At 44.3% G+C, this 25,226-nt stretch overlaps 1 protein-coding gene across 28 annotated transcripts in view; it reads left to right on the top strand.

Moving 5' to 3' along the window:
* Positions 1–8,561, top strand: part of Sox6 (SRY-box transcription factor 6) — a 538,528-nt gene extending 529,967 nt beyond the window's left edge. For all 28 annotated transcript variants that reach the window (XM_048360339.1, XM_048360343.1, XM_048360350.1 and 25 more), the window contains one exon: positions 1,906–8,561. In XM_048360339.1, the coding sequence (XP_048216296.1) occupies positions 1,906–2,209 (304 nt within the window). In that variant the 3' untranslated portion in view covers positions 2,210–8,561. The remainder of the gene's footprint in view (positions 1–1,905) is intronic.
* The last annotated feature ends 16,665 nt before the right edge of the window (positions 8,562–25,226 follow it).

Raw genomic sequence — 25,226 nt, 5'->3', positions numbered from 1 at the left:
TGGCTTTGATCTTCTGGAACTTGGTCTCCTAAGTATCTAAGATTTTAGTACTCATCTTAGATAATGTTTAATGTCATAACACTGGACAAAGTCACCTAGAGAATACATTTAGATAAAATAGAGGTACAAGGACCAAGTCCTAAGGTGCTTCAGTTCTTAGATGCCAGGAAGCTGGGAAAGGGACCAAGATAGAACGAGCACTGGAAGAGAATGTACTCAGTAGATTATAGAATATAATGCCTCAGCTAAGAGAAAAGTGACCAGTTATATCAAATGCTGCTCATGGCATAAATCAAGTAAGATACGAACCGAGCACTGACATTTGGATTTAACAGTGCAGAAGAGATTGGTGGTCTAATCCCAGGCTGATTCAGTAATGTTAGGAGTGGTTGAAGTGAATTTAAGGAAGAATTCAGAGGAAGGAAATCAGAAAAGTCAAACAATAGCTGGAGGGCCTGGGAGCCAAGGAAGTATGTTTTATTTATTTATTTATTTATTTATTTTGAAGAGGTCTCTACTGTAGCTGGCCTGGTTGGCCCAGGGAAGAGGGAACCCTGATGATACAATGGAAGAGGCAATGGCTGGAGAGGCTCCTTCGTATGCAATAGTAAATAGTGGAGCAGCAGAAGGTTTGGTCTCATATTGATTGGACTATGAACTGATTCTTAGGGGACAAAGGATCTGATATAGAGGCGAGTTAGTACACAGGTAGGAGTTTGTGGTTTTGTTTCTTCCTGTCCATGAAATGAAAAGCCAAGTTTAACTAACCTTTAAGTAACAAGGCTTTAAGTAACAAGGGAGAAGACATTGGGTATCTGAGCATTGTGAAAGCATGAAATCATTGTCTAGAAAAGAAGGCAGAGCAGGCCAGGAGAATGTAAAGTATGATGGCTGACAGCACCAGGAACTGATTTGAAATTCATGTTTGTAAACTGAGAATGGTGAGCATGGTAGTGTGTTTTCTCCAGCCAAGTCCATCTGGGAGGCTGAACAGAGTAGGCAGAGAGCTATATTTAACTTGAGTCTTTCAGCAGGTAAGAGAATGGAGAGTATGAGGGAAGGAATAACTACAGAATTTAAACTGGGTAAAGAAAGTGAGTGAGGGCCTGACACAGAGGACATAAGAACAAGCAGTAAACATAGGTTGGAGGATCAGGAAACTGTAGATCTTTACAGGGTGGGAGGAAGCTAGGAAGGTCACAGGTGGTGGCCAGACAGTAGAGCATTTAAGATTGAGATGAATAGTGAGTGACAGTAAAGACCAGCTACATACAAGAGAGTCAACATGTAAGACAGAGAGGGGGTCAGATCATCACCACATAGGTCAAGAACAGAGTGACGAGGTGACAGAGTGATCATGACACTGGTAGTGAAGCTATCGAGAATTATGGCAGGCAATATTAGAGAGAGCAAAAGTGAGTCTGGTGCTAACACCCTTAAGGAAGGAGCAGGCAGGAAGTGGATAAAGGTATTCAGGAATAATATAGTCAGATGACATGAGTTTTTCTCTTCAACTGTACAATTCTCAAACTATAATGCAGACTACCTATCTGCTCACCAGTGTCATGACAATGTCTCATGTCACCAGTCTATTTAAAACAATACTCTTGGGGCTCTTCAAAACCGATCACAGGTGTCATTTGGTGAACTATAACATTGCTTCTAAGTGGCAAGTACTAACCAAACTTTGCCATCTTTGCCAAGTGCAAAGAACTCTGTTGTTAGTTGCAAATTTATCAGCAAATCACTCCACTGTGTTACTTAACCTCCAGCCACAGCGTTCATGAGAGTCATGACCTCTGCTTAGAAATGCTGGGGAAATCAAGCCCAGAGTCCTAGAGAAGGACATGTATATAGAGGTTTCCCGTCAATTTTATTTTTCTTTTTCCTTTTTAATCTATACAGGCAACAGCCTCAGATTCCAATCACCACAGGAACAGGTGTTGTGTATCCTGGTGCTATTACTATGGCCACGACCACACCGTCACCTCAGATGACATCTGACTGCTCTAGCGCCTCAGCAAGCCCAGAGCCCAGTCTCCCGGTCATCCAGAGCGCCTATGCTATGAAGACAGACGGGGGAAGCCTAGCTGGAAACGAAATGATGAATGGAGAGGATGAGATGGAAATGTATGATGACTATGAAGACGATCCCAAATCAGACTATAGCAGTGAAAACGAAGCCCCGGAGGCTGTCAGTGCCAACTGAGGAGTTGTTGTTTGCTGAATTAAAAAAATACTCTTGACATTTCACCCCCCTTTCCCAACAAAAAAAAGTTCTTAAAGAGCCCGCATGCATTTGTGGCTCCACAATTACATCAGCAGAATGGTCTTAATTGTTCCGTAAAGTGTGAGACAGATTAAGTTTTCCCTGATTTTTTCATGAACTTGAGTTTTTTGTCGTTATTGTTATTGTTGTTGTTGTTGTTTTTTAATTTAGGTGAAGACATATTAAATATGAGACACCAGGACTTGAAAACTTATCTCAACCCATAGCTGTCTTACAAGTCTTATATTTTTGTCTTACTTTTTTTTTTCTTTTTGGATGTTGATAAAGGTTTAAGTTACTGTTTTAGATGGGGTTAAACATTCTCACTCAGGTATGCTGTGCCGGCCTACAGGTTGTGAATGTGTTTTTATTCTGAATTACTTTAGAAAACAACAAGATTTCGTGTTGTGAAACAGGACAAGTCCACGGCCTGTGCCGCTGCATGGAGAGCATATTCAAAAGGCCTCGGAATTCCATTTTTTTTTTCCATATGTAGAGTTAAACCTTGAATGTGCCAAACTTTTTCATAACTTTTGAATCTTAATATTTTAAAAGTCTTAAAGGAGACACTGCAAAGTCTTAGACAATCTTTGGCATCTTAAAATAAAATAGCAAACCACACCTTTTTTTTTAAATTTTATTTTTTCCAGAAAATGGTAAAGTACTCAGGAATCTGGAGACAAGATGTAAAGAATGCATGAGGTTGCCACAGTGCACGTACGCAATTGTGTTTGCCTCTCTTGTGCCATCAGTGCGGGGCATGGAATCATACACACCAGACACCAGTATGGGGGTCTTCTTGGCCTGAGGCCACCGCTCACTACATCCATTTTTCCCTTTGCCTTTAACCCTGACATTCAAGCTTTGACACATTTTCTCTTAAATAATTTATTCATTCCAGAATGTCAAGGGTCTACCTACTATTTATTAAACAAATTATTGATGGCATTAATTTAATAACTTTTTAAATCTTCCTCCACTGAAGAATTTTCAGCCCTTTTCACCTCCTTCTCCTGCTAGATACAAGAGGTGTATGTCCCCAGAACATCTGGAAACATTTCGGAAACAAAATACTATCAAATACCTGCATTGTTGTTTTGAAGAATGTGTGTACATCCGGCTTTGGGCTATGTGTTGAAGTGACGGGGTACAGTCTCATACTTAAACGTGTATGCCCTCAAGGGTCACTGTGACCTCTAATCTATTTGCAGAGTTCTCCGCTGGTTCACTTTGCAGGAAGAGATGGGATGTTTATTGGTGGCATTTCCCCTGAATTTCATTCAGCAGAGAGGGTCAGTAGTGGTACCTGCTAAGTAGGAGAGTCTTGCAGCTCACCTGAAGCCCAACGCTCATGAGCCCTGTGGGCAGACCACAGAGGAGCTGTCATGGGGATGGCACCTTTATACTGAGTTGCCTTTCCAAGCTGGCCCATCCGAGGAGATCTTTACAAAATTGCCAGGATATAAGAAGCCATATGACAGCCTCAAAACAGAGAGACGAGGCAGGAAGTCATTCATCCAGAGAATGAACGAAATCTATAGGGAAGGAGAAGCGGGAAACACATTCCCTATGTGGTATGTTCCTACCATCAACTCTGGGGAATGGATGGTTTGTAGGACAGCAGACAAGTTCCTCTGTCTGCTCCTCTTCTTTATGGCTGAATGGGGAACCTACCCTCTTGTGAGCAGGATGAACCGCACTTGTCACTCCAGGCACACCCTGGTGCCTGGGACTGGACTGGGAGGCTGCAAGGCTCCGCTCTTGGTCTACTCAATGCAGAGAGCTCAGCGCTGCCATGTTGAACCTTCTTGAACCCAGGCCTGATTGCCTCTGGGGAGCCTCACCATGCAGAAGGGGTTGGTGGGAGGGTGTCAGTGAACGGGACAATTTGCCTCATATGGGACAACCCAGAATCTCATCACCAGGACATAGGAACAGCCCCATCAGATTTCTTGAGCCATTTTGTCACTTGGAAGAAAATACTATACCTTCATATTTATTTAAACAGTGCTCCAGGCCATACCTAATAGCAATAAATAGGTCTAGCCAAGATCCGGCTCTGTTATTAGCTGGGAGTGCGCTCTATGAGCTGTTAAGGTACTGATAGGAATGTTTTGTTCTTAATATTGTTTGAGGATTGGAGTTATGTTATTGTACATTTATTTCAAGTGAGGAGGAGATCATTTTTCTTAAAAAATGAGTATTTATTATGTCTTACTGATTTCTTTGATCATATATCTCTCCTCCTCAGTTCATTCTCATGTTTTTTTTTCCCCCTCTTTCTCTTTGGTTTCTTTGGCTTTTGCTGTCACTCCATTTTTTTTTTTTTTACCATGTTGCATTGGTAGAGTGCTGTATGGCTAGCATTGAATTGTATATAGTTAATTTTGCACAAAGGCAAACATTTAGCATAGTAGGTTAATTTTGTTTGTTTTTATGACCATGCCAAAATAATATTCTGGGCTGGTGGAGAACAAAGGACTGTTCTTTAAGACTGAAACTTGATTTTGCTTGTAGTAAGAAGAAGAAGAAAAAAAAAACAAAAAACACACACACTCACAGATGTTGTTTCGTAAGTGTTATAAGCACTGGATATAAATGGTATTTTTTATCACTTCTGACTAATGTGAAACTGTTGTACGAAAACTACACGAACAAAAGTCATCTGTTTCGACTCGTGTGGGCTTGCCTCACAGTTGCCGGATTTGAGTCATTTTTATGTCTTGTTATTTCATTTATTTATGCAAAATACATGTGTGTATGAACACTTTGTTTTAGCTCCAGCTCTGCCTCAGTACGGGGGTTCAGTAACTTTTAGTTATGTCCTTCAAAATGAAAGGCTATTCAGGACTGATCTGATTGTAAACGCCCCTTTCATTGGCTCAGACAGACAGTAAGGCTGTATCTGAATCTAAATTTTGTGCATACACAGCTTATTCTATTTATTAGCCAAGTTTGGCTCTAAATATCCATGGGAAAGAAGACTGACAATCATAGGGATTACTTCATCTTATTTCAGTGGGGCTTAAACAAAGTTCTTATGACTTTACCATCTCATTTTAGATTTTTTTCTAATTGTGTAAATATAACATAGAAATAGAATTTATTTTTGGTCCATGAATTCTCAGTGAGATATAAGTTATATGTTTCTTTTTTGTTCTCTATCTGTACGTGTTGGACTACACTAAAGGCAGGCACAGGGACTCAGCTCCTGTACGTGAGGGTAGACAGCCTGCGTCCTGCAGCCCAGGTAGCAAAGCTCAGTCCTCAGCTTCTCTTGCAGCTTGGAACTCAATGCCCACAAACTCAGACTCTTCCCTTATTTTCTCAAATTGATGCATTGCATGTTCTCCATTTCCAGTTTGGCTAGGAGAGAGTCGATTTGTGAAGCCACAGGAACCTGTGTTTTGTGATCATTTCATGGCAAGAAACATGAGTTCCATTTGAAAGGTAAAAAATCTGTGTCTCAGACTGGCTATGATTAAAAACCCTGCCAATCCAGTTAAAGAATGTTAAGAAACTTTTATTTGGTGTTCCTTATTCCATAGTATCTTCAAATCAAAGGTCAAAATTAGTTTGTTCAAGAACTTACACATCAGGGTCTTCTTTTTCATTGGGAATAAGGACACTGGGGCAGACAATCCTCTCCTTAAAAGAATGGGCCATATGGAAAAGGAAGGAAGGAAGGAAGGAAGGAAGGAAGGAAGGAAGGAAGGAAGGAAGGAAGGAAGGAAGGAAGGAAGGAAGGAAGGAAGGAAGGAAGGAAGGAAAGGAGGGAGGGAGGGAAAGGAAAGATTCATTTGCAGACATGAGCAACCAGGTCAGCAATTCCTTTACTTCACTGGCAAAATTGTAGGCAGTGCCCTTCATAGAGGTAGGGAATCTTTGTTGTTGTCCCCAGTAGCTGGCTCAACCTTTTAGTAGCCCATCATCAGTTTGCTCTCTTTGGTACCTGATACCCTCTAGCCTGTCCTCAGGCCTGATTTGGTTTGCCAGGGTCCTGACATGGACTCCAAAGCCAATGTCTAAATTCAGGTGTGGGACTCACAGTGCTACTGAGCTTGTCAAATTCTGGCCTGTCCTGGACATTACCCCACAGGAGTGGGGAGTGTTTGAAAAGATGTGATCACTCTAAGGCTGAAATTAAAGGCTACAGTCTTTGCTTTGGGAAGCCAGGTTGTTCCTTTGCTTTTCATCATCCTGAGCCAGGAGTTGTAGGCACTAGCTGTAAGTTCGGATTGTCTCCAGGAAGATGGCCTAGTCCCTTGAACACCACAGTTGAGTCAGTTCACTCATTTTGCAGAGTTGATTTCTGCCAACTCATTAGGGAAAGGGGGAAAAAAAGTCACTTCGTAGTTTCCAAACCTACAAGAAGTCCTGTACCAAGTGCCAACAATTGCAAAGAAATGCAGCTGGAGGAATGTATTTAAATGACTGGGTCTTCCTTTTTTAATGAGCAAGTGACAGAAATGGTGGCTGTAGCCTTGCCTAATGTTGTACACATTGGTCCAAGGATTGAGTTGGCACTTAAACTCACTTCTCAAAGTATAATAATATCATATGACCTCACTTGTCCTTTTACAAAAGCACTTGCATCATTTCCTTAAGCCATCTGTCCCCTGACGTGTTTTCTCTCTTAATAAACAGCTCTGTTATTCCTGCCAATCACGTTCTGTTTTTTGATGCCATATACGATCCAGCCTGCCTCAGTGCTAATATTTGATATGCAAACACATTTCCTTTTCACCCCCATCTCATTGTTTATCTTACAGAAGCTCATGAACAAGTACTGGGAATGCCAGTACCTTTGGGGCAGAGGTAGGGGTGGGTAGGGGAGGGGTTAAAGGTGAGGCTTCCTGTAGGGGCTCTTCTAAAGGGTGCCTGTGGCAATAGGAACACTTGAAAGTAATTTGGTGACATTTCTGGCTCACAGTTTCTTATTCCTGAAGAACCACAAGCATATAGTGAGGCCTCCATGCTGGTGCTCTTGGAGTATGGGGAATGTGCAAATATTTAACTGTCTCGTGTGCCGCACATCGCAGGTCTGCTCATGTGCATTCTCCGTTCGTCTTCCTTTGTCAAATGTGTTTTTGCTTTGCTTTTTTTTGAAACTGCAGTCTTTATTGTATCCTTCTCCAGCTTGTTGCAAATTAGAATGCTTAGCATTTATGTTCATTCATTATTGTATTTGCCATGTAAAATTTTTTATTACCTTAGACAAGCTTATAAGCTGTTACTACATAACTTATCTTACTGTAACTCTTTTATTTCCCCACATTGTAATTTGTTTGTGATGTATATTGTGAGATTGTATTCTATGTTAATTTAATCAGCACAATTCACTGACATGCTGGACTGACATGCTGGCTGCTGTTTCAAAGTGTAAAGTTTGTGTAGGGCTGTTGGGACAACCGCAAGGTTGTTGTCGAGGTACTGTGCTCTGGTTTCTATGGCAACACTGTGGGTGTGACCCTTGGGGTTCTGGGGACATTTAAGACACCCTTGAGCAAATTTTAACTGCAGATTTTCTTTGTAGAAATTCTATGTATAATGCAGGTACCTACTTGGCCCATGGCTGGTAACTATTTGGGCAATTAGAAAACAAAACAAAAACAAAACAAAACAAAAAAAAACCTAGTGTCTATTGCTGCTTTGAATATGTTTGAAAGTCTGAAAATGTAAATAATTTATCAAAAAAAATCTTGTACAGTCCAGTGTAAAGTTTTTAAATGACCTTAGGGTTGCCATCACATCTTTCTCACACTCTCCTCTTGATAATGAGAAAAAAGAAAAGTTTGCTAAGGATTTAAAGAAACCGAGGGGAGGGGAGAAGCTCTTCAAATGTAAAGGAATGGATCATTATGCTTAGCTATGTTGCATACACAAACCTCTTGGATTTTGTTGTGCAGTATTGACGTGAGATAAAACTCAACATTGAATAATCTTTCAGTGGTACTTTTCTGAGTCTTCCCCTCCTCTGCCTCATGAATAAGGGAAAAGACAAAGTTGAAAGACACGCTGTCTTTATCTATCCTGGTGTATGTTGGCACCTTAGCTACTTTTTTTTTTCCTTTTTTGCACAAGGTGCTTTCCTGATATGTTAGACATACCATCCTTGGGTGATAATGTATATGCCATGCTGTGGCTCAGGCCCACAGGGGAGTGTCTATAAGAACTGCCTATTTATGCTCATTTACCTCAAGACTGTCCTCTATCCTAATCTAGTTGTCATCACTCCATCTTTTGTACTGCTGTTGACACTTACCAATTAAAGATAAATTTTGTTTTATGACCTCTGTGTTCATTCTGGTCTGTGCCTCACACAAATGGCTCTCGCATGGAGTTCAGCAAACCCTGGCTGTCACTGCCTACCCAAGAGCCCTCGGAACCCTCAGACGCCCTGCTCTCTGCGTGCCTGGGAGGGAAGGCTGGGCTCTGAGCCTTGCAGTCCTTAGCCTGGGAAGACTTGCTGCCTTCTCCTGGAGGGGCCATCCACCACCGCAGCAGGAAATGCCCCTGGATTTAGAGGGGAGGAACAAGAGCACAAGATCCAAGGTGGAATTTTTTCCTGTCAAGAGACCATGCACCAATGTCACTGCCTGTTTGCCTGATTCCACGAGCGTCAAGGTTCGGCTGAGGTGTGAGAGCTCCAGGGCCAGCCTCTTCCCTGACGCGACTTCTCCGGGCTGACAGTGGAAGGCACAGCACTCAGCCTGGCCTGGGATGACCCCATCTCCTCCAGCAACGAGGTGCATTGAAATGAATGAGTTTCATCCCCCCACCCAATAATATCTGCTTCTATGGTGTTTGCAAAGTGATTTCAGGGGCACAAAGAGTCTGACAGAGGTTGGTAGTGAGTTCAAGTGCCCAGGGCCTTTAAGGTACCAAACCAACCGTGCCAGTCCTGGGATGCCCAGGATGAATAACCAGCACCAGCAGGGTGGATTGAAAATGTTCTCCATAGCAAGGGGAGGCTCCGTGGCTGCTGCTTTCGGTATTTTCTATTTAAAAAGTCTCATTAGAGAAAACGTTAGATTTGTGGAACTTTTATCTCAGGCCAATTATAAGTGTGTCACAAGTTTGAATCTGACAATCTAGCATTCGGTTGGGGGGGCTGGGGGGGTTAAAGGCCCAGGAAATTAAAGAACAAGGAGTTTTCAGAGACAGAAGCCTGGCTCTGCCACTTACCAGTGCTGTGAGCTCTCAGAGTAACTCCTCTGAGCCCAGGGTGTCCTTCATTATAGACAGGGCTGGAAATCCCTACTGCTCAGAGCATAGTGGGGACAATGAAATGAAGGGCTGAGTCAGACCTGCAGCAGCAGCAGCAGGAGGAGGAGGACAACCTGTAGAGCATGCGCATTCATCTGCCTCCACTGACCGTGGAAAGCCTGAGCCAGCAGGGAGCTTGGTTAGTATCACTGACTGAGCCAGGTGTAGGGCATACCTATTTTTTTTAGGGTTCATCCGGACAATACTCGCCATTGAAACTTCTCCATGTACATCAGGAGAGCCAGTGTAAGTCAGTGTGACAGGGACAAGGGCAGCAACAGTCTAACTTTTAGGACTCACACTGTAGGCTGCCTGCCTCTCTCTGTCTAGAGCTGCTGCTCTAGCCTACCTTCTAGGCATGCCGGCTAGAACTTGGAAAGGACAGGTTGAAACTAGGAAGCTTCTTAGAGGTTTGCCTTCGCCCTTTCTAGGTACCTTTCACTCTGCTCAGAGACGAGGGTTCCCAGGAGGCCCATTCCTCAGGCCTCTGCCATGGAAAAGGAAGGAGAACAGCTGCCTATGGGTAGAGCAAGCCCGGGATCCCACAAGGCTGCATTGGGAGCAGCTGTTCACTCATTTATCCTCTCCTTCCTTTCTGGCAAAAGGCACACGTGAGCCTTGCTTGCTGAAATGTGATTCACAGAGTAGCAGGGGTCAGCCTCCTCTGAGGCCCCCAAAACATCCCATGGGGCATGACTTTCAGAAGTAGTCAGACCAGTCGATTCCAGTATGCATACGGCTGGACACTAGACAGAGTGAGTCACCCAGGGAATTTGCAATAGAATTCGACTAATATTTACTTTTATGGAAGATTAAAAGAAAAACCCACACTGATCAGCAAAAAGTCAACAAAAAGTCCACCCTCAATAGCTATTTGTATTGATATTTCTGTCAACATTACTGCCGTCAATCCAGCAAAAGATGCTTTAAAAATAGCAATAATTAGAACTAAGAGCCATAAAATATATATATATAAATAATTTAGCATTTTAAGGCTCAGAACACCATAGTTTCATTCTCTAACAGTGCCTAAGATGGCTTGTATCATCAGCTAAACCCCAAAAGTTAGATTGAGGAAAACAGTGTCAACGGTCAACCTTAATAGAATCTATGAAGTTTCTGATTTGAGATCACAATCAGCTACTAAATATTTTCATACCCGTCCTAGGTCTACAGAAACAAGGGCAATGACGAGTGCATTCGTTTAGTTGAGTTTTATTTGTATTTCTATTTGAAAGTGATATAATGTCAATTTAAATGCAAACTTGGTAATTCCATTATAAGTTCTTTCATGCAATGGGTGAGATCCTCTCTGTGAAATCCTAGCTGTAGAGTTGAGATACACATTGGGAAATGAAAACAGCAGTGACATTACTAAGGAACAACACAGGCAGGTAAGAAAGTTAGGTCACAAAACGCCCAGAGCAATGAAGATTATCATGCATAGAGAAGACACTGTTCTCCCATGTCCTGGCCCTCTCTGGAGTTAGAACGTTTCATTGCAAAAACTACTATGACAGTCTATACACGAATTAAAAAAAAAAATCCCATATGAAGTCCCTTAACAGCGTTTACTCTTAAAGAAATTAACCCACTTAGAAAAAGGTATGTTGTTTTGAATATGAAAATAACAACTGCTAAATAGCTGGGCTTAAGTCAGTGGAGAAGGTAGAAGTGAATTCTAGAGCAGCTGTCTTCCCTAGGCCTAGGCACTTTTGTGGCTCCAGCTACAGAGATACCTGGGACCCTACACAGGTGCCAGGAAGGCAGGGAGTCAGTGTGATGGGTGTGTCAGCCAAGCACACCTGGCCTGGACACTAAAGGCACACACATCTGTCACACAAGACACACTAAAGGATGAATACTGTGGCTATAAATACAGTACACAGACCCAGATCGTTTTTCAGGCTGTTGAATCTCAAATGCCTGCCAAACCGAGTGTGATATCTGGGGTTCTCTATTTTTGCAACTCTACTGAAGGGAGTGGAGAAAGTCCAGTTAATTTAAACAAGAAAATCTAGGAAGAGTTAAACTGTCTCATCAAAACTTGGAACTGAAATTCATTGCTTAAATTTTAATAAGCTGTTAGGAGGAAATTAAATTTAACCCTATGCCTCTTTCAAAGTCCACAAGAAAAGTGGGTCTAAAGAAATACTGGGCTTGCTAAACAAGTTTGAGTATTGATTGGTCAGCTTGTATTATGGGGGTCTGACCATTCCAATATGTGAACTTTATCCAAGTTTTCTGCGTGGCTGTCTGAGAAGCAAGTAATTCACAGAGTTGAAGACATGTGTGACCCCAGAAAGAAAACAAAGCAAAACCCTACAAAGCTTTGGTGAGGTCAACTACAGCATTATTTAGATTTTATTGGTTATAAATGACTGAAAGTCAATTTAAATGGCTTATGCAGCAAAAAGGGGGATTTGGTGGTTTACATAACAGAAAAATTACGAGAACAGCATGCCTTGGGTGGCTGAACACAGGTGCTTACACAGAGAACTGGAGATTCGGCGTCTAACTCTGCTCTCTGCTCTGGCTCGGTAAGATATCCATCCCCTTGTGCTTCCTCAGACCTCTGGTGAGTCAAAATGAAGTTTAACAGCAAGGAGGCTTCACTCTCTGGAAAGTTTGCTACAAACATACCTGAATTGTCTCTCCCAGGCCTGGCTTGGGCCACGTGACCATAGTCAAGCCAGTCCCTAATGTTCAGGAAATGTTGATGATCAATCTCCTCCCCAGAATCACAATTACTTAGTAAATGATAGTTCTCCAAACAAAGAACCAGTTACCCACAAGGAAGGAGCTAGGCAGTATGTCTATGAAGTCTGGCGCCAATGTTTAAAACAGTTGGAAAGTCAGACTTCTTGCAGAAGGGATACAGGCTCCTGGGCAATGGGGAGATTCTCACTTGAAAGTCCTGTGTTGCCCAATTAGTGCCTTGGAGCTTATCTTCAAGTGCTGGCTCATGGACATTTTCATTTGTGTGTCTTCTCATGAGAGAGGGGACGTGTCCGTGGGTCAGGGCCTTGTCTATCTCAGTCCTTGAGCAGTTGCAGAGGCGAGGCACAGGGCAGACCTGCTGCCAATGCATGGATGGTTCTAGAGCCTCTGCTGCTAGGACTGAAACTGAAGTTCACAGAACAGATCTTGATCTTTCTTGCATAGAACTAATTTATAAATGTACAAGGAAGCACATATGGGGTTGCGTGATGCAAGCATACACAAATGTACTAACCGAAGTATGGTATTTGCAGGGGAGAATTAAAATGGTAGAATTTCTTAGGAAAACAAATTCACAGTCCAACAAAATGAATACCAGAAGACTGGCATTTGAAAGGTGGGGATTTAAGGTGGGAGGTGGGCAAAGAGGTCCAGGAAAGGGAGGAAAAAGGAAGGTGAAGCAAATGTGGTCATAATATTTAATGTACATCTTATGAAACTAAGAAAATTAAGGGGAAGGTTTAGGTGCGATGGGAGAGAATGAAGAAAGGGTGACATCAATCAAGAAGTATCTATCAACTGATCTGTTAAATAAAGACAATAAAAATATAACATTTTCCAATAAAAATATAATTTAAAAATAATACCCTCCCTCTCTGGGAGGTAGTGGTGTAAGCCTATCTAACCCTAGCTATTCAAGAAGCTGACACCTAGAGAATCAAGTGTTGAAGCTAGTCCAGGCACATCTCCACAGAAACTAGCAAAAGTCAGGCTGCAGGTGTAGCCCAAGTGGTAGATTGCCAGCAGAGCAAATATGAGTTCAAACATCAGTACAATAATAATAATACCTTTTAGTGCCTGGGCCTGCTTTAGCAGCACCAGAAACTTAGGCCCCCTTCCTCCTTTTCCATTTTCCTTTCTTACAGTCTACACAGCTTTGGGTCCCAGGGTAGGTCCATTCTTTTGTCTTACCTGGCATTTTTTTTTTTTTTGGAGACAATTATTTGTGCCATGTGAAGAAAGCCCCAAAGCAAATCGTCTAGAGCAGGGGTTTCCCAAACTAGTCATGAGTCAAGTCTATCCCAACATCAGTTTTATTAAGTAAGTTTTACGAGAGCTCCACTGTGCTCATTTTGATGTGTATTGTCTACAGCTGGTTTTGCACTCTAGTGGCACTGGAAAGAGGCTGCCCAAACACCCTTAGAGCCTAAGACATTTAGTAGAGGGTTTTTTTGTAGAACAATCTTTAGTAACACCTGCCAGGTACCACACAGCCTCTCCTTTGTGCGGGCCATGGGCAGGCCCTGGGGTCCGGTGTGGGCAAGGCATTGCACTGAGCCCTGCTGCACGTCAGGAACACTGGGCTGAGTGAGAGCGGAGAGTCCGGGCCAGGCCAGGTCTGGAAAGAAACAGGCTACACTCCAAAATGCCTCAGGGGAGGAAAAGTAATTCTAAGGAGCATTAGAAGAGTATTGCAGCTCACTTCACTTAATTCCCGCTCTACCTATGGAGAAACCTCGGGTTGACACAGGGTTCGCAGGCGCGGCTGTCTGTGAGATCTCTGGGAGGTGTTAAGTCCTTTCTATCCTGGAGAATGTCTCCTGTCTCAAGGCTCCAAAAGGCCTGATTTAATTGGTCTGGAATACAACACGAGCTTTGGGATTTTTCAGATCTTGCAACTTCACAATTTGGATGTCAGTCAGCGCTGGAAAGCATTGGGTCTGCTATGAACAGATTTGAGAGAGAGGAAAGTGTAGCTCCACTAGAGCAAGCTCCTGAGTATGGAAACGGTGCTGGTGGCACAATATGGTAAACCACAAACTCTTCCTCCACATCTATGCTGCTGTGTACTGGTCCCAGTCATTTAACTTCTCTGAGCCTGGCCTTCACTATCTGTACCATGGGAAGAAGAATATTTACCTCACAGTGTTAGTATAAGCATTGTGTAAGGTTATTTGTTTATTCTAGACAATTTATTCAGAGAAGAGCTATAGCTCTGGCATTGTTCAAAGTCCAGGATAATTTATCTGTGAAGCACACAGAGTGAGATATCTATTCACATGGAGTTGACACCTTACTGGCAAAGCCAGACACTAAATAAATGCATAACATAATTACAGAGAATAAATAAGATCATTAAAAAGCAAAGTTGAATGGTGGGACAACGCTGTTTGGAAAGGGTGATGAGGTGATGTCACTTGAGAGATGACGTCACCTCTGAAGAGATGGCTTATGGACAACTGCCCGAGTGAAGAGAAGCAGCTGACTGTGTGAAGCGAATTCCAGGCAGAGGCAGCCACAGACTTGAAGACATCAAGATAGGAGAGGGGTGCTGGTGGCTCACCGCTGTAATCCTAGCTACTCAGGAGGCTGAGATCTGAGGACTGCTGATCAGAGCCAGCCTGGGCAGGAAAGTCTGTGAGACGCTTACCTCTGATTAACCACCAGAAAATCGCAAGTGGTGCTGTGGATCAAGTGGCAAAGCACTAGCCTTGAGTTAAAGAGCTCAAGGACAGTGCCCAGGCCCAGAGTTCAAGCCCCATGACTGAGAGAAAAAATAAAAAAGGAGAGGAGAGGATAAAAGGGTCTCTTTTACTTAGAAGAAGAGACTGGAGAAGCCAGAATTTGCAGAGCTCTTTTTTTTTTTCCAGTCCTGGGGCTTGGGACTCAGGCCTGAGCACTGTCCCTGGCTTCTTTTTGCTCAAGGTTAGCACTCTGCCACTTGAGCCACAGTGCTACTTCGGGCCTTTTTTAATATATGTGGTGCTAAGGAATCGAGCCCAGGGCTTCATGTATACGAGGCAAGCACTCTACTACTAGGCCATATTTCCAGCCCTGCTGAGCTCTTGATGGTCTTCCTAAGGAACTCTATCCCTTGCCCCAACGACAGACAGTGAAAACCAAGAATAGGATCATACACGGCCAGGGGGCGGGGGGAGGTGTGATATGTATACCTCTTGTGTTAGGTGACTTGTTTCTTTTTCATTCCACTTTCATTATTTACTCTCCTGTTTTGCTGGAACACATCCTCCAGCTGCTTCTTGACAAAGGTGTAGATAGTGCATACCTTCCTTCCTTCCTTCCTTCCTTCCTTCCTTTCTTTCTTTCTTTACAGCCTTCCTTCCTTCCTTCCTTCCTTCCTTCCTTCCTTCCTTCCTTCCTTCCTTCCTTCCTTTCTTCTTTGAGACAGTTTCTTAATAAATTCTGCTCAAAATAATTCTGGCCTGGAAAGTATTTCTCATTAGAATTCTGAAGGTGTCATTTCATTGTCTCCTTTCTTCTAGCATAGCAATTGGAAAGTTGCCTTCCCTCTTCTAGCATAGCTATTGAAAAATTGCTACCATTCAAATTGGGTTTATTTGGTTTACAACATTTCTCTGTCTCTGTCTCACTCATGGCTTGAAGAACCTTGTCCTCGGAATGCTGATTTGGTGATTATTACCTTGGTATGGTTATACATCTATTGTGTTGTGCTCAGTAGACTTGGCAGTCCCTTTCAAACGAAATTCCTATCTTTCAGGTCGGGAACATTCTGTTGAATTATTTCTTTGCTGATTTTCTCCTCATGATTTTCTCTATATCTTCCTCAAGGCCTCATTATATTCATATACTGAACATCCTTGGTCTGGTTTTTAATTTTTTATTCTAATTTTAAAGTTTTAAAAAGATTTTGTTCTATGTTTTAAAGAGATATCCTCAAGATCAGGCACCAGTGGCTCATGCCTGTAATTCTAGCTACCTAGGAAGCTGAGATCTGAGCATCAAGGTTCTAAGCCAGGTCTGGCAGGAAGTTCCATGACACTCTGTTATCTCCAATTAAACAGCCAAAGGTCAGAAGTGGGGGTGTGGCTCAAGTGGCAGAATGTCAGCCTTGAGCAACAAAGTAAGGGATGGTACCCAGGCCTTGAGTTCAAGCTTCAACACACACACACACACACACACACACACACACACGCACACACACACACGCACACACACACACACACAAACAATAACAAAAACCCTTACATATCCAATCATGACATTGTTCTACTGAAAGCCTACTGCACACAGAGGTGCAGCCGCGCTGAAGTGCTCTCATGCACACACTGGGAAGAGCCACATTCATCTCGAAGTCCTCTGTTTTTAGCACAGGCCAGCCTCAGCGCTGAACTGCCCCATCCTAGTCTACCATGTCAGGAACTCACCTCCTGGGGCTTCAGTGGTGAGAATCCACCCAGATGTGGTGGTTGTAGGCCTTCAGGAGATGCAGTGGGGGCACTCAGCACCGTCCAACCATCCTGTCCTTAATAAAGGTCCCCTTTCTTCCACTCTCCATCCCCTGGGGGCGGGGAGGGGGAATCCTGGTATTTCATCCAAATTCCCGGAGGGTAGGAAGAAAAGAGCAACACCCTCTTCCCCTTCTCACAGGCAGGACTCTCCCATCCCCCCACCATCTTGGAGTGTCCTTGGAGGCCCAGTTCAATTTATTGTCTGAATCTTCTAGAGTTTTCCATACGTTTAGCCTTCACCACAGCAGCAGTTGATTAGATTGTTTGGAGAAGTGGGAAGGGGGAGGGCTAGAAAAATGTTTATTTGATTTTAGCATTACCCGTGTAGAAATTAGGTGGGAATTTCCAAGAAATTATGTGGCAATGACGTTATAACTTTCACGCGATGGCTGGAAGTAACATTACAAAAATATTGCCTAACACAACTCCATATGGACATATGAAATTTCATTCCATTTTACACATGTAATTAAGTGGCCCACATAATGAAGTACTGTGTATAAAGAGGCAGATGCCTTTTGTAGGTGAAAGATAGCCCAGGAGGGAACAAGACTGACATTTTAAACAGAGAATAATCAAGCAGAGGTGGCTGAAAATTGTTGCATATTATTCTCTAAACAACTTAAAGTTGATGGATTTCTCCCCTTCCTCCCCTGTGCCCCTATAGCTAGTGTTCTAGTCATAGAAAAAACAAATACATTTAGTACCCTTCTGCTAAGTAAAATTCATTCTTGCCTGTCTGCTCAGGCCAATGAATAGAGCAAGTTGTGAGCTTAGAATCTGATAGGACTTGGAAGAGTCAGGCAGAGTTGGGTGCTGGGTTCAAATTCTACATCACCACTTACTAGTAGAGACCAGGGGTAAGTGGCTAAGCCAGTGCTGCTAAAATAAACATGGCTTTGAGCCAGCAGCGGCATTTGGGAGCTTGTATGAAATTCAGATTCCAGAGGGTGACTTCGAGTCTTTGAGGATGGGCTTAGAAATCTGTGTTGTGTCTGATCTGTCCTCCAGGTGATTCTGATGTTTGCTAACTCTGAGGCTGCGCCATCTCCATCCATGGCAGTATCGTGTGTAGCAGACTTCTGTGACTTGCTGTGGGATTTGTGACAGGATGACTTAGTTTTAAGACAGTACTTGAGAACTTAATGACCATATATTTTGGTGGTAACGGGACCAGGGATGACCAGGTACAAACCAAATTGCCATCCTAGGAGGTGGGAAAACCTCCAGGTGCCTGGAAATCTCTTTTAACCCGAAGTAAGCAGGAAGAAATAAGACAAAAGTGGAAATCAATGGAATAGAAAAGAGAACAGACAAGCAATAGAGGAAGAAAATCAAAGAAACCATAAGTGACTTCCTTGGAAAGATCAATAAAATTGATAAACTTCTAATGAGACCAAGCAAAGGAAATGAAGAAGGTCCACAGATTACCAGGAATGAGGGGAGGGGGTGGGGGGAAGGAGAATAAATATTAGGAAAAGCCTCTTTCAGTCAATCATTTTGAAGAATTAAATGTAAAATTTTAAAAATAAAATTAGCAAACTGGCTCAAAAATAGTTGAAAATATGAATGTTTTTCAATCTTCTAAGGAAGTTAATTTTGTGATTAACAACCTTTCCACAAAGGAAAATCCCGGTCTTCAGATGTCATTGGTAGACTGTTAGGTCCTCTCCCTGAGGGCTTCATGTACCTCATTAAGTCTCCACCCAGTTACCTGGGCAACCTGCAGACCTGGAGGCAGAGAGAGCCTGAATATAAGTGACTTCTGACCATTTACCATTGCAGTGGCAAAAACTGTATCTGTTTGAGTATTTCAAGCAGGCCTCATTGCACTGTCAAGAGGCGTGCTAGCAGTGTCCCGGCTCGGGTGTGACTGTGATGCAAAACTCAAAAAGCAGGAGAGGGAGGCGCCTGGTGAGTGGATGAGAGCTTACTGGGCAGAAGAGGCAGAGCGGCAGAGAACTGGAGCTGCAGCAGTTTCGCTCACCAGGGTAGACAAGTGGTGTGGAGGTGGAGGTGGATGTGGAGGCCAGCAATGGTATTAGTGAAAAGTGCCGCGTGGCGACTGGCAGCAGTTCGGTTTGCGGAAAAGGGGCCATCAGGACTGGGATACTCCCAGAAAAAGGAGGAAAATAGAGGGGAATTCCGCCTCTCCTGACTCTTAAGCCCTATCCAAGTCACGGCACCATGTATGTTAGGTTTTTAAAGTAGGTAGCCGGTAAAGGAGAACGCCACACGGTATTCAGGAAGGAGAGAAAGTTTATTACCGAACTGCTAGCCTATGGCCAAGATGATCCAGGTTACGCAGGTAACTGGGTGGAGATTTAATGAGGTGGGGGCATCTGCATGGAGCCCTCAGGGAGAGGACCTAACATAGACTCTCTCAAATAGTTAAAACAATTAATAATAGCAAATTTAGCCAGCTCATATTAAAAACTCAGCATTGCCCTGATATTAAAACCAGTCAGAGCGATTACAGGAAAAGGAAAAAGAGGGAGTAGTGAGGAGGAAGAGGGAGGGAAAGGGAGGGGAGAGAAGGGGAGAGAGAGAAAAAGGGAAAGGAAAACAGAAAATAAAATAAAAAGAGAAAACAAAAACTATAGTCCAATATCCTTCATGGACACAAACGCAAAAATCTTTAATGTTACAAATCAAATTTCATAATGTCTAAAAAGAAAAGTCTATCTTGACCAAGTCAAGTTTATTCTAGAAGAGCTAGGTTGGTTTAATGTTTTAAAAACAATCAATACAATTCATACATGGACAGACAGAGCAGATGAGAAAAGCAGTTGGAAGCAGATGCAGACTTTCTCTGCTGCTGAAGGACACCTGTGCAAAGCCTATAGCAACTGTGGCCAACCCTAGGGCTCAGATGGTAAGGGAAAGAAGTAACCATTGAGATGATACCTGATGACCAGACAGAGCCACCCAGGGACAGAGCTGAGGGCAAGTGTCCTTCTACCACAGAATGGACTGGATATTTGCTAACCCTGCCCTGTGGCAGGTGTGAGTGGATGCACAGAGCCCACAGTTGTGGGTCAGGCCTGTCACATGACACAGCAATAGCCAATCACCAGATGGGCATGCAGGAGATGTGGCCAAGAACGCAGACTGCCCAAACTCCAAGGAAGGCTGGTGTCTGGTCAGCCTGGCCAAGCGTTCAGCCTCCCGATGAGAGAGCACAAGACTTCACATCTTGATGCTTCCTGTAGATTATGTGATATCACTTCCAGGATCTTCTCGACATGATCAGTTATTAGCCCTGTTATACATCTGAGCAAAAGCAGTGAGGTGTCCTGTTCAAGGTCACAAAGCTCAGAAGTCAGTTCCAAGCCAGGTGTGCTTTGGTGAAAGGAATTAGGAGTTCCTCTCTTTTCAATGTATTGACTGATCGGTGACTTAACCTAGGAATGTGGGGAGAAGTGCTTAGCCACACCACTGTTCCTTTCACAGTAACTGTCTGGTTTTCTTTCATCTCCCAGAACACTGGAGTTTTTTGTCCCACTGACAGTGGCCAGAGGCTTTCAGAGCATCCATAAGTCTCTCTCTGTCTGTCTGTCTGTCTGTCTGTCTGTCTGTCTCTCTGTCTCTCTTTCTCTGTGTGCACACACACGTCTTACTGGGGTGTGAACTCAGGGCCTGGGTACTGTCCCTTACCTTTTTTGCTTAAGGCTAGCATTCTACCACCTGAGCCACAGTTCCACTTCCAGAACTTTTTGCTGCCTAATTAGAGGCAAGAGCCTTGCTGACTTTCCTGCGTAGGCTGGCTTTGAACCACAGTCCTCACATCTCCGCTTCCTGAGTAGCTAAGACTATAGGCATGAGCCACTGACACCTAGTTTTAATTATTTTTAACGAAGTATTGTATAAATACTTAATGTTTCCTATTAGCTTTAAACCACAAACCCTGTCTACTGAGACAGCCCATCTGGAAGCAGAGGAGACAGGCCACTTTCTAGAACAGTGCCCGGGGTCATGGCCTGATGGGGTGCTGGGTGCGGGGTTCAGTGCACGTCCTTCAACACAGTATGGGTGCTGCACCGTGCTTGGTGGTAGTCTGTGTGGCTAGTGGGTGGGGACCGATTATTATACACAGGCTCATTTCTCTAACTTCAAGCGTGACTTCTCTTCTTTGTGGGCATTCTGAAGACAAAACATAATGATATAACCACACGTGATCAAACCAACAGACCAAGAGACACAATGATTGTTTCCTGAAAGAGTGTTTTTGACAGGAAAGGAACAGTCACTACTAGGAGAAAAGGCATCAACTCCAGGCTCTTGGGGTTCTCCAATCTCCTCTTCTCCCCTTCTGTCAGGTCCCTGGGGTGGACCAGAGAAAGGACTGGATGCCCTCCTCTGTGGAGGAGTGTCCCCACGGGGTGTTCCCTGATCTATAGGTTGGATCAGCAATCCCCAAGGTCCCTCCCAGACTTTTAATGCTTTCACTCATTTACAATCAAAGGCCAAGGCCTTAGGACAGTGTCGCTGCCCACTGGGCTCTTCTTCCAGTCTTGCTGCCCTCTGCTGAGTTAATCGATCATGGATTTCTATCATGGATCTCTTCTCAGGATCTCCTGGTCTTACACATGCTGTTCCCTCTTCATACAAGCCCTTCCCCACTCTTTTACCTGTTTTCCTCCTGTCCAGCAGAAAGATGTGTATGACTCTTTTCAGGAAAACCTGCCCTGGCCTCAGGACACCTGCTGAGCCTTCTCCTCCACCTCTTAGCATCAGGTCTTTCTTTTCCTCTTTTCTTTTTTGCATATCACGGTCTTTCTCACACTTAATTCAAAGGGCAAATAAATGCAAGATAGGGATGTGGTGGCAACTTGGAGGGAAGTGTCGGACATACTTCTGAAGAACTGCCCCAGTCGGACCACCACCACATGGTTCCCTGCCCGCCCCCCCAACCCAGTCCATACCCCCTTGCAAAACTGGCAAGAAAGAAGGGCTGCTATTGGCTATTGGCAGGACTTCAGTAGAAAGAGACGCTGGGATAGGCTGGGTCTAAGGCAAGCTTGGCCTCTGCTCTGCTGGCATGAACAGAAACAAGGAATTAACTTCTTTAGAAGTCCAAAGAGCAGATTATTTTAGAGCAGTGGTTATGCCAAAATAGCATCCCCAGGAATCACTTAGAAACATTAAAAAATGCATATTCCCAGGCAGCTCTTCCACAGAGCCTAAATTTAGTCAATCTGAGTTTGGGCCTAGGCACCCATATTTTAAAAGCTTTTAGGTTAGTCCAATGAATCCCACTTTCAGAGACTTGGGAAAGGAGACAACTTTCCTATTCTTTCTTCATTTGGTTTTTCCTTTTCCTTCTTTCCTTTCTTTTTGGTGTTAGAGACTTTGTTCTCATATTCCTTTGAGAATTACCTCAGAAAATGCCAGCTGCATCAGGAAGGCAAATAGGAAGCTGGGTGAGTGCAGGTGTTCCAGGGTCCTGCGTGTTTCAAATTGAATCTATTTGTTCGTTAAAAGAGAGAGAGAGAGAGAGAGAGAGAGAGAGAGAGAGAGAGAGAGAGAGAGAGAGAGAGAGAGAGAGAGAGATGCTACCTTAAAACATGATTGTGGTGAGTCGGGTTTCAGATCCTACTTACATTTTACTACCAGAGTAGCTTCTGCGCACTTCAGGCCCTGTTGCCCCAGGATGCTCAATTGGAACCTGTGGGAGGCCCCTGGGCCCCAGAGCAGCTGACTGTAAGGTTCCAGCTGTGATTTCAAGGGAGGACAGAGAACAGGTTCTCCAGTGTTCCTTGGGGTCAGCTTTTCCTCTGGGATTTAGAGGAAGTGACATGTCAGCAGGATTTTGAAAATAGAGTAGGGGTTGTCAAGCAAAGAAGGACACGAAGTCTTCCAGAAAAATATAGGGGGCTGGCAGACATAAAAGTGGGTGGCCTGGCAAAAGTATGGGAAAGTTTGGCCCAGATGGTTCTGGATAAACACAGGCTAGGGCCTGAAGCCTTGTGTTGTAGGTAGGTAAAGGCCAAGCCAGCCAGAGGCATGAACAAAAGCCAGAGGTATGAACAAAAGCCACTGTCCTCAGTGTCAGCTTCCTCGATCAGGTGACAGAAATCAGCAGGAACCCCCTCTGGAGTGATTCAGGAGCTCTTCGATGTGACTGCAGTCTGGGGGGGGGGGGGAGCGGTGCCTATGCGTCATTATTCAGTAAGATTGGCTCATGCTCAAGCCATCCAGCGCTGGTAACTGCAGCAGGGTGGCCTTGGGTGCACACGTTTGTATCACATGGGGGAGCGTTGGAATATCCTGAGAAAGCAACTTCACACTGTGTGTAGGAGGACTAGGAGGACATAGCAACACAGCTGGCAGAGTGCGGAAAAGCCAGCTGCCTTCTCTTCTCTTCTTGTCCCCAATTGTCCTCCCCGGGCCTCTCCAAGTATCCTGAGTGTCCCCAGCCTCTGCTGGCCATCCCTCTCTACCATGGGCTCCACTACTATCATCCTGTTCTTACTGCCCATACTAGAAACATGAAGTGGGAGGGGGTCCAGGGGAGGGAGGGAGGGACAAACCATGTTTGTTCCCTTCTCAGAATGGTGACACCACAAGGCACATCAGCTAGATAGAGCTGAAACAAACCATTACTCTGTAGTGAGCAACTAGAGCAACCTTTCCTGGACATGTACAATTCTCAGCATGTGACCACACCCACAAACGTGGTACTTGTGCTGAGTACTTTAACATACCCAGGAGTTGCTTAGTAGGTATGGGGCCACTCATCCACTCATCCAGGGGTAGCTAATTCCACTTTTGAGGAGCTGGAAGGCAGAGGATCAGAGGAGAGAGACATGGATAAAGAAGGACCTTCAGTTTTCAAGATCCCCTTCCATTTCTCAAAGAAATTTTGGTAATATGTTTTTATTTAGAAACCTACATCTTGTTCCTCCTTCCCCTGTTGTTTTCTCCTCCTTAGTCATAGATCTTTCTGGAAATACTTTTATTTATTTAGTTCATTTTTTTGCAGGCCTCCTAGGGCCTTGAGCTCACTCGGGTTGCTGGCTTTTTCACTGGTACTCTACAATTTGAGCCATGCCTCCAACCTGGCTTTTCACTGGTTGATTGGACATAGAGTCTCAGGGACTTTTCTACCCAGTGATGGTTTCAAATTGCAATCCTCCATGTCTCAGTCTCCTAAATAGCTAGGGTTACAGGTGTGAACCACCAGCTCTTGCTCTCTTTCTGGGAGCACTTCTTCCTCTCTTTAATCTCTTCCTTTAGTCCTTGCACACCGCTGCCTGCACTAAAATCAAGACAGGAACCATGATAAGTGCACAACGCTCTAGAGTTGCCAAACCTCACTGGCTCTCACTGCATGGATAAGCAAATTGAGTCTCCAGTGGTCAACTATGCTGTGCCAGTTCACAGGCAGAGACCATCCATCCATCATCCATCTATTATCCATCCATCCATCCATCATCCATCTATCCATCAACCATCATCCATCCATCATCCATCTATCCATCAACCATCATCCATCCATCATCCATCCATCCATCCATTCATCCATCATCCATCCATCCATCCATCCATCCATCATCCATCCATCCATTCACCCATCCATCCATCATCCATCTATCCATCAACCATCATCGATCCATCCACCCATCCATCCATCCATCCATTCATCATCCATCCATCCATCCATCCATCCATCACTTTTGCTTGTATGGCACTCCATCCCTCTCTTCCACCTTTTGTAGGGACTCGATCCATTACTTCCTAGCTCCTTGGGTCTCAGCTTCCACATCTGTAAGCTAGGAATGATTGCAATAACGTCCAGGGCCAGACAAGTGGGAAGCATGGAGAAGTTGACAACTCTGTTTCAGAGGCATGTGCTATGCTTCGCCAGTTGAGGTGCTTTGAGGGAATGCAGCTAAGATGTTCTAGTCAAGGGCCGGGGGCCCGGGACCTTGTCTGTGCTGGGAGGAGCTTTGATCCAGGCCCACACAGCCAGCGGGATGAGTTGGGCCCAAGCAGCCTGAGCAGGAGGCCTCTTACTTCTGCGTGGGGCCTTAGAGTGAACAAGAGGCAAGCTGACTTTGTGTGGGGTCCTGAATCCCCATCATACTTCTGGTTTATGCGAGTGGTTTTTCTCTCCTCTTAAAGACTGGAACCGTGGTCTGGCTGCTGGGCACGGGCACCTAGTAGGTGCTTTCTACAGATCTACAGTGGCTGGGTCTTGAGTGAAACACGGATTTCAGCCTTCCCTCTGGCGCCCCGTGCTCAAGCTGCACAAGCTAGGCTGGCCTTGCCCCCCACCTCGAGGAGAACTCTAGTTTTCCAAACGGGAGACACTGGGCCCCCACCCCGGGGGGGTGAAGGGGCGGGGGACTGACAGCGATCCTGCTTCCCGCCCAAAGGTGGCTGGTTTGGCTGCTGAGTTCCCCGAAAATTGGTTCCGCATGTTGCCGACATCAGGCCCGAACGTTTGCTCAGCACGCAGTCATGAGGGCCCT

Source organism: Perognathus longimembris, chromosome 13, assembly GCF_023159225.1.
Source record: "Perognathus longimembris pacificus isolate PPM17 chromosome 13, ASM2315922v1, whole genome shotgun sequence".
In the NCBI taxonomy this organism is placed as follows: Eukaryota; Metazoa; Chordata; class Mammalia; order Rodentia; family Heteromyidae; genus Perognathus; species Perognathus longimembris.
Note: the sequence above shows the minus strand (reverse complement) of the source record. Positions and strands in the feature narration are given on the sequence as shown.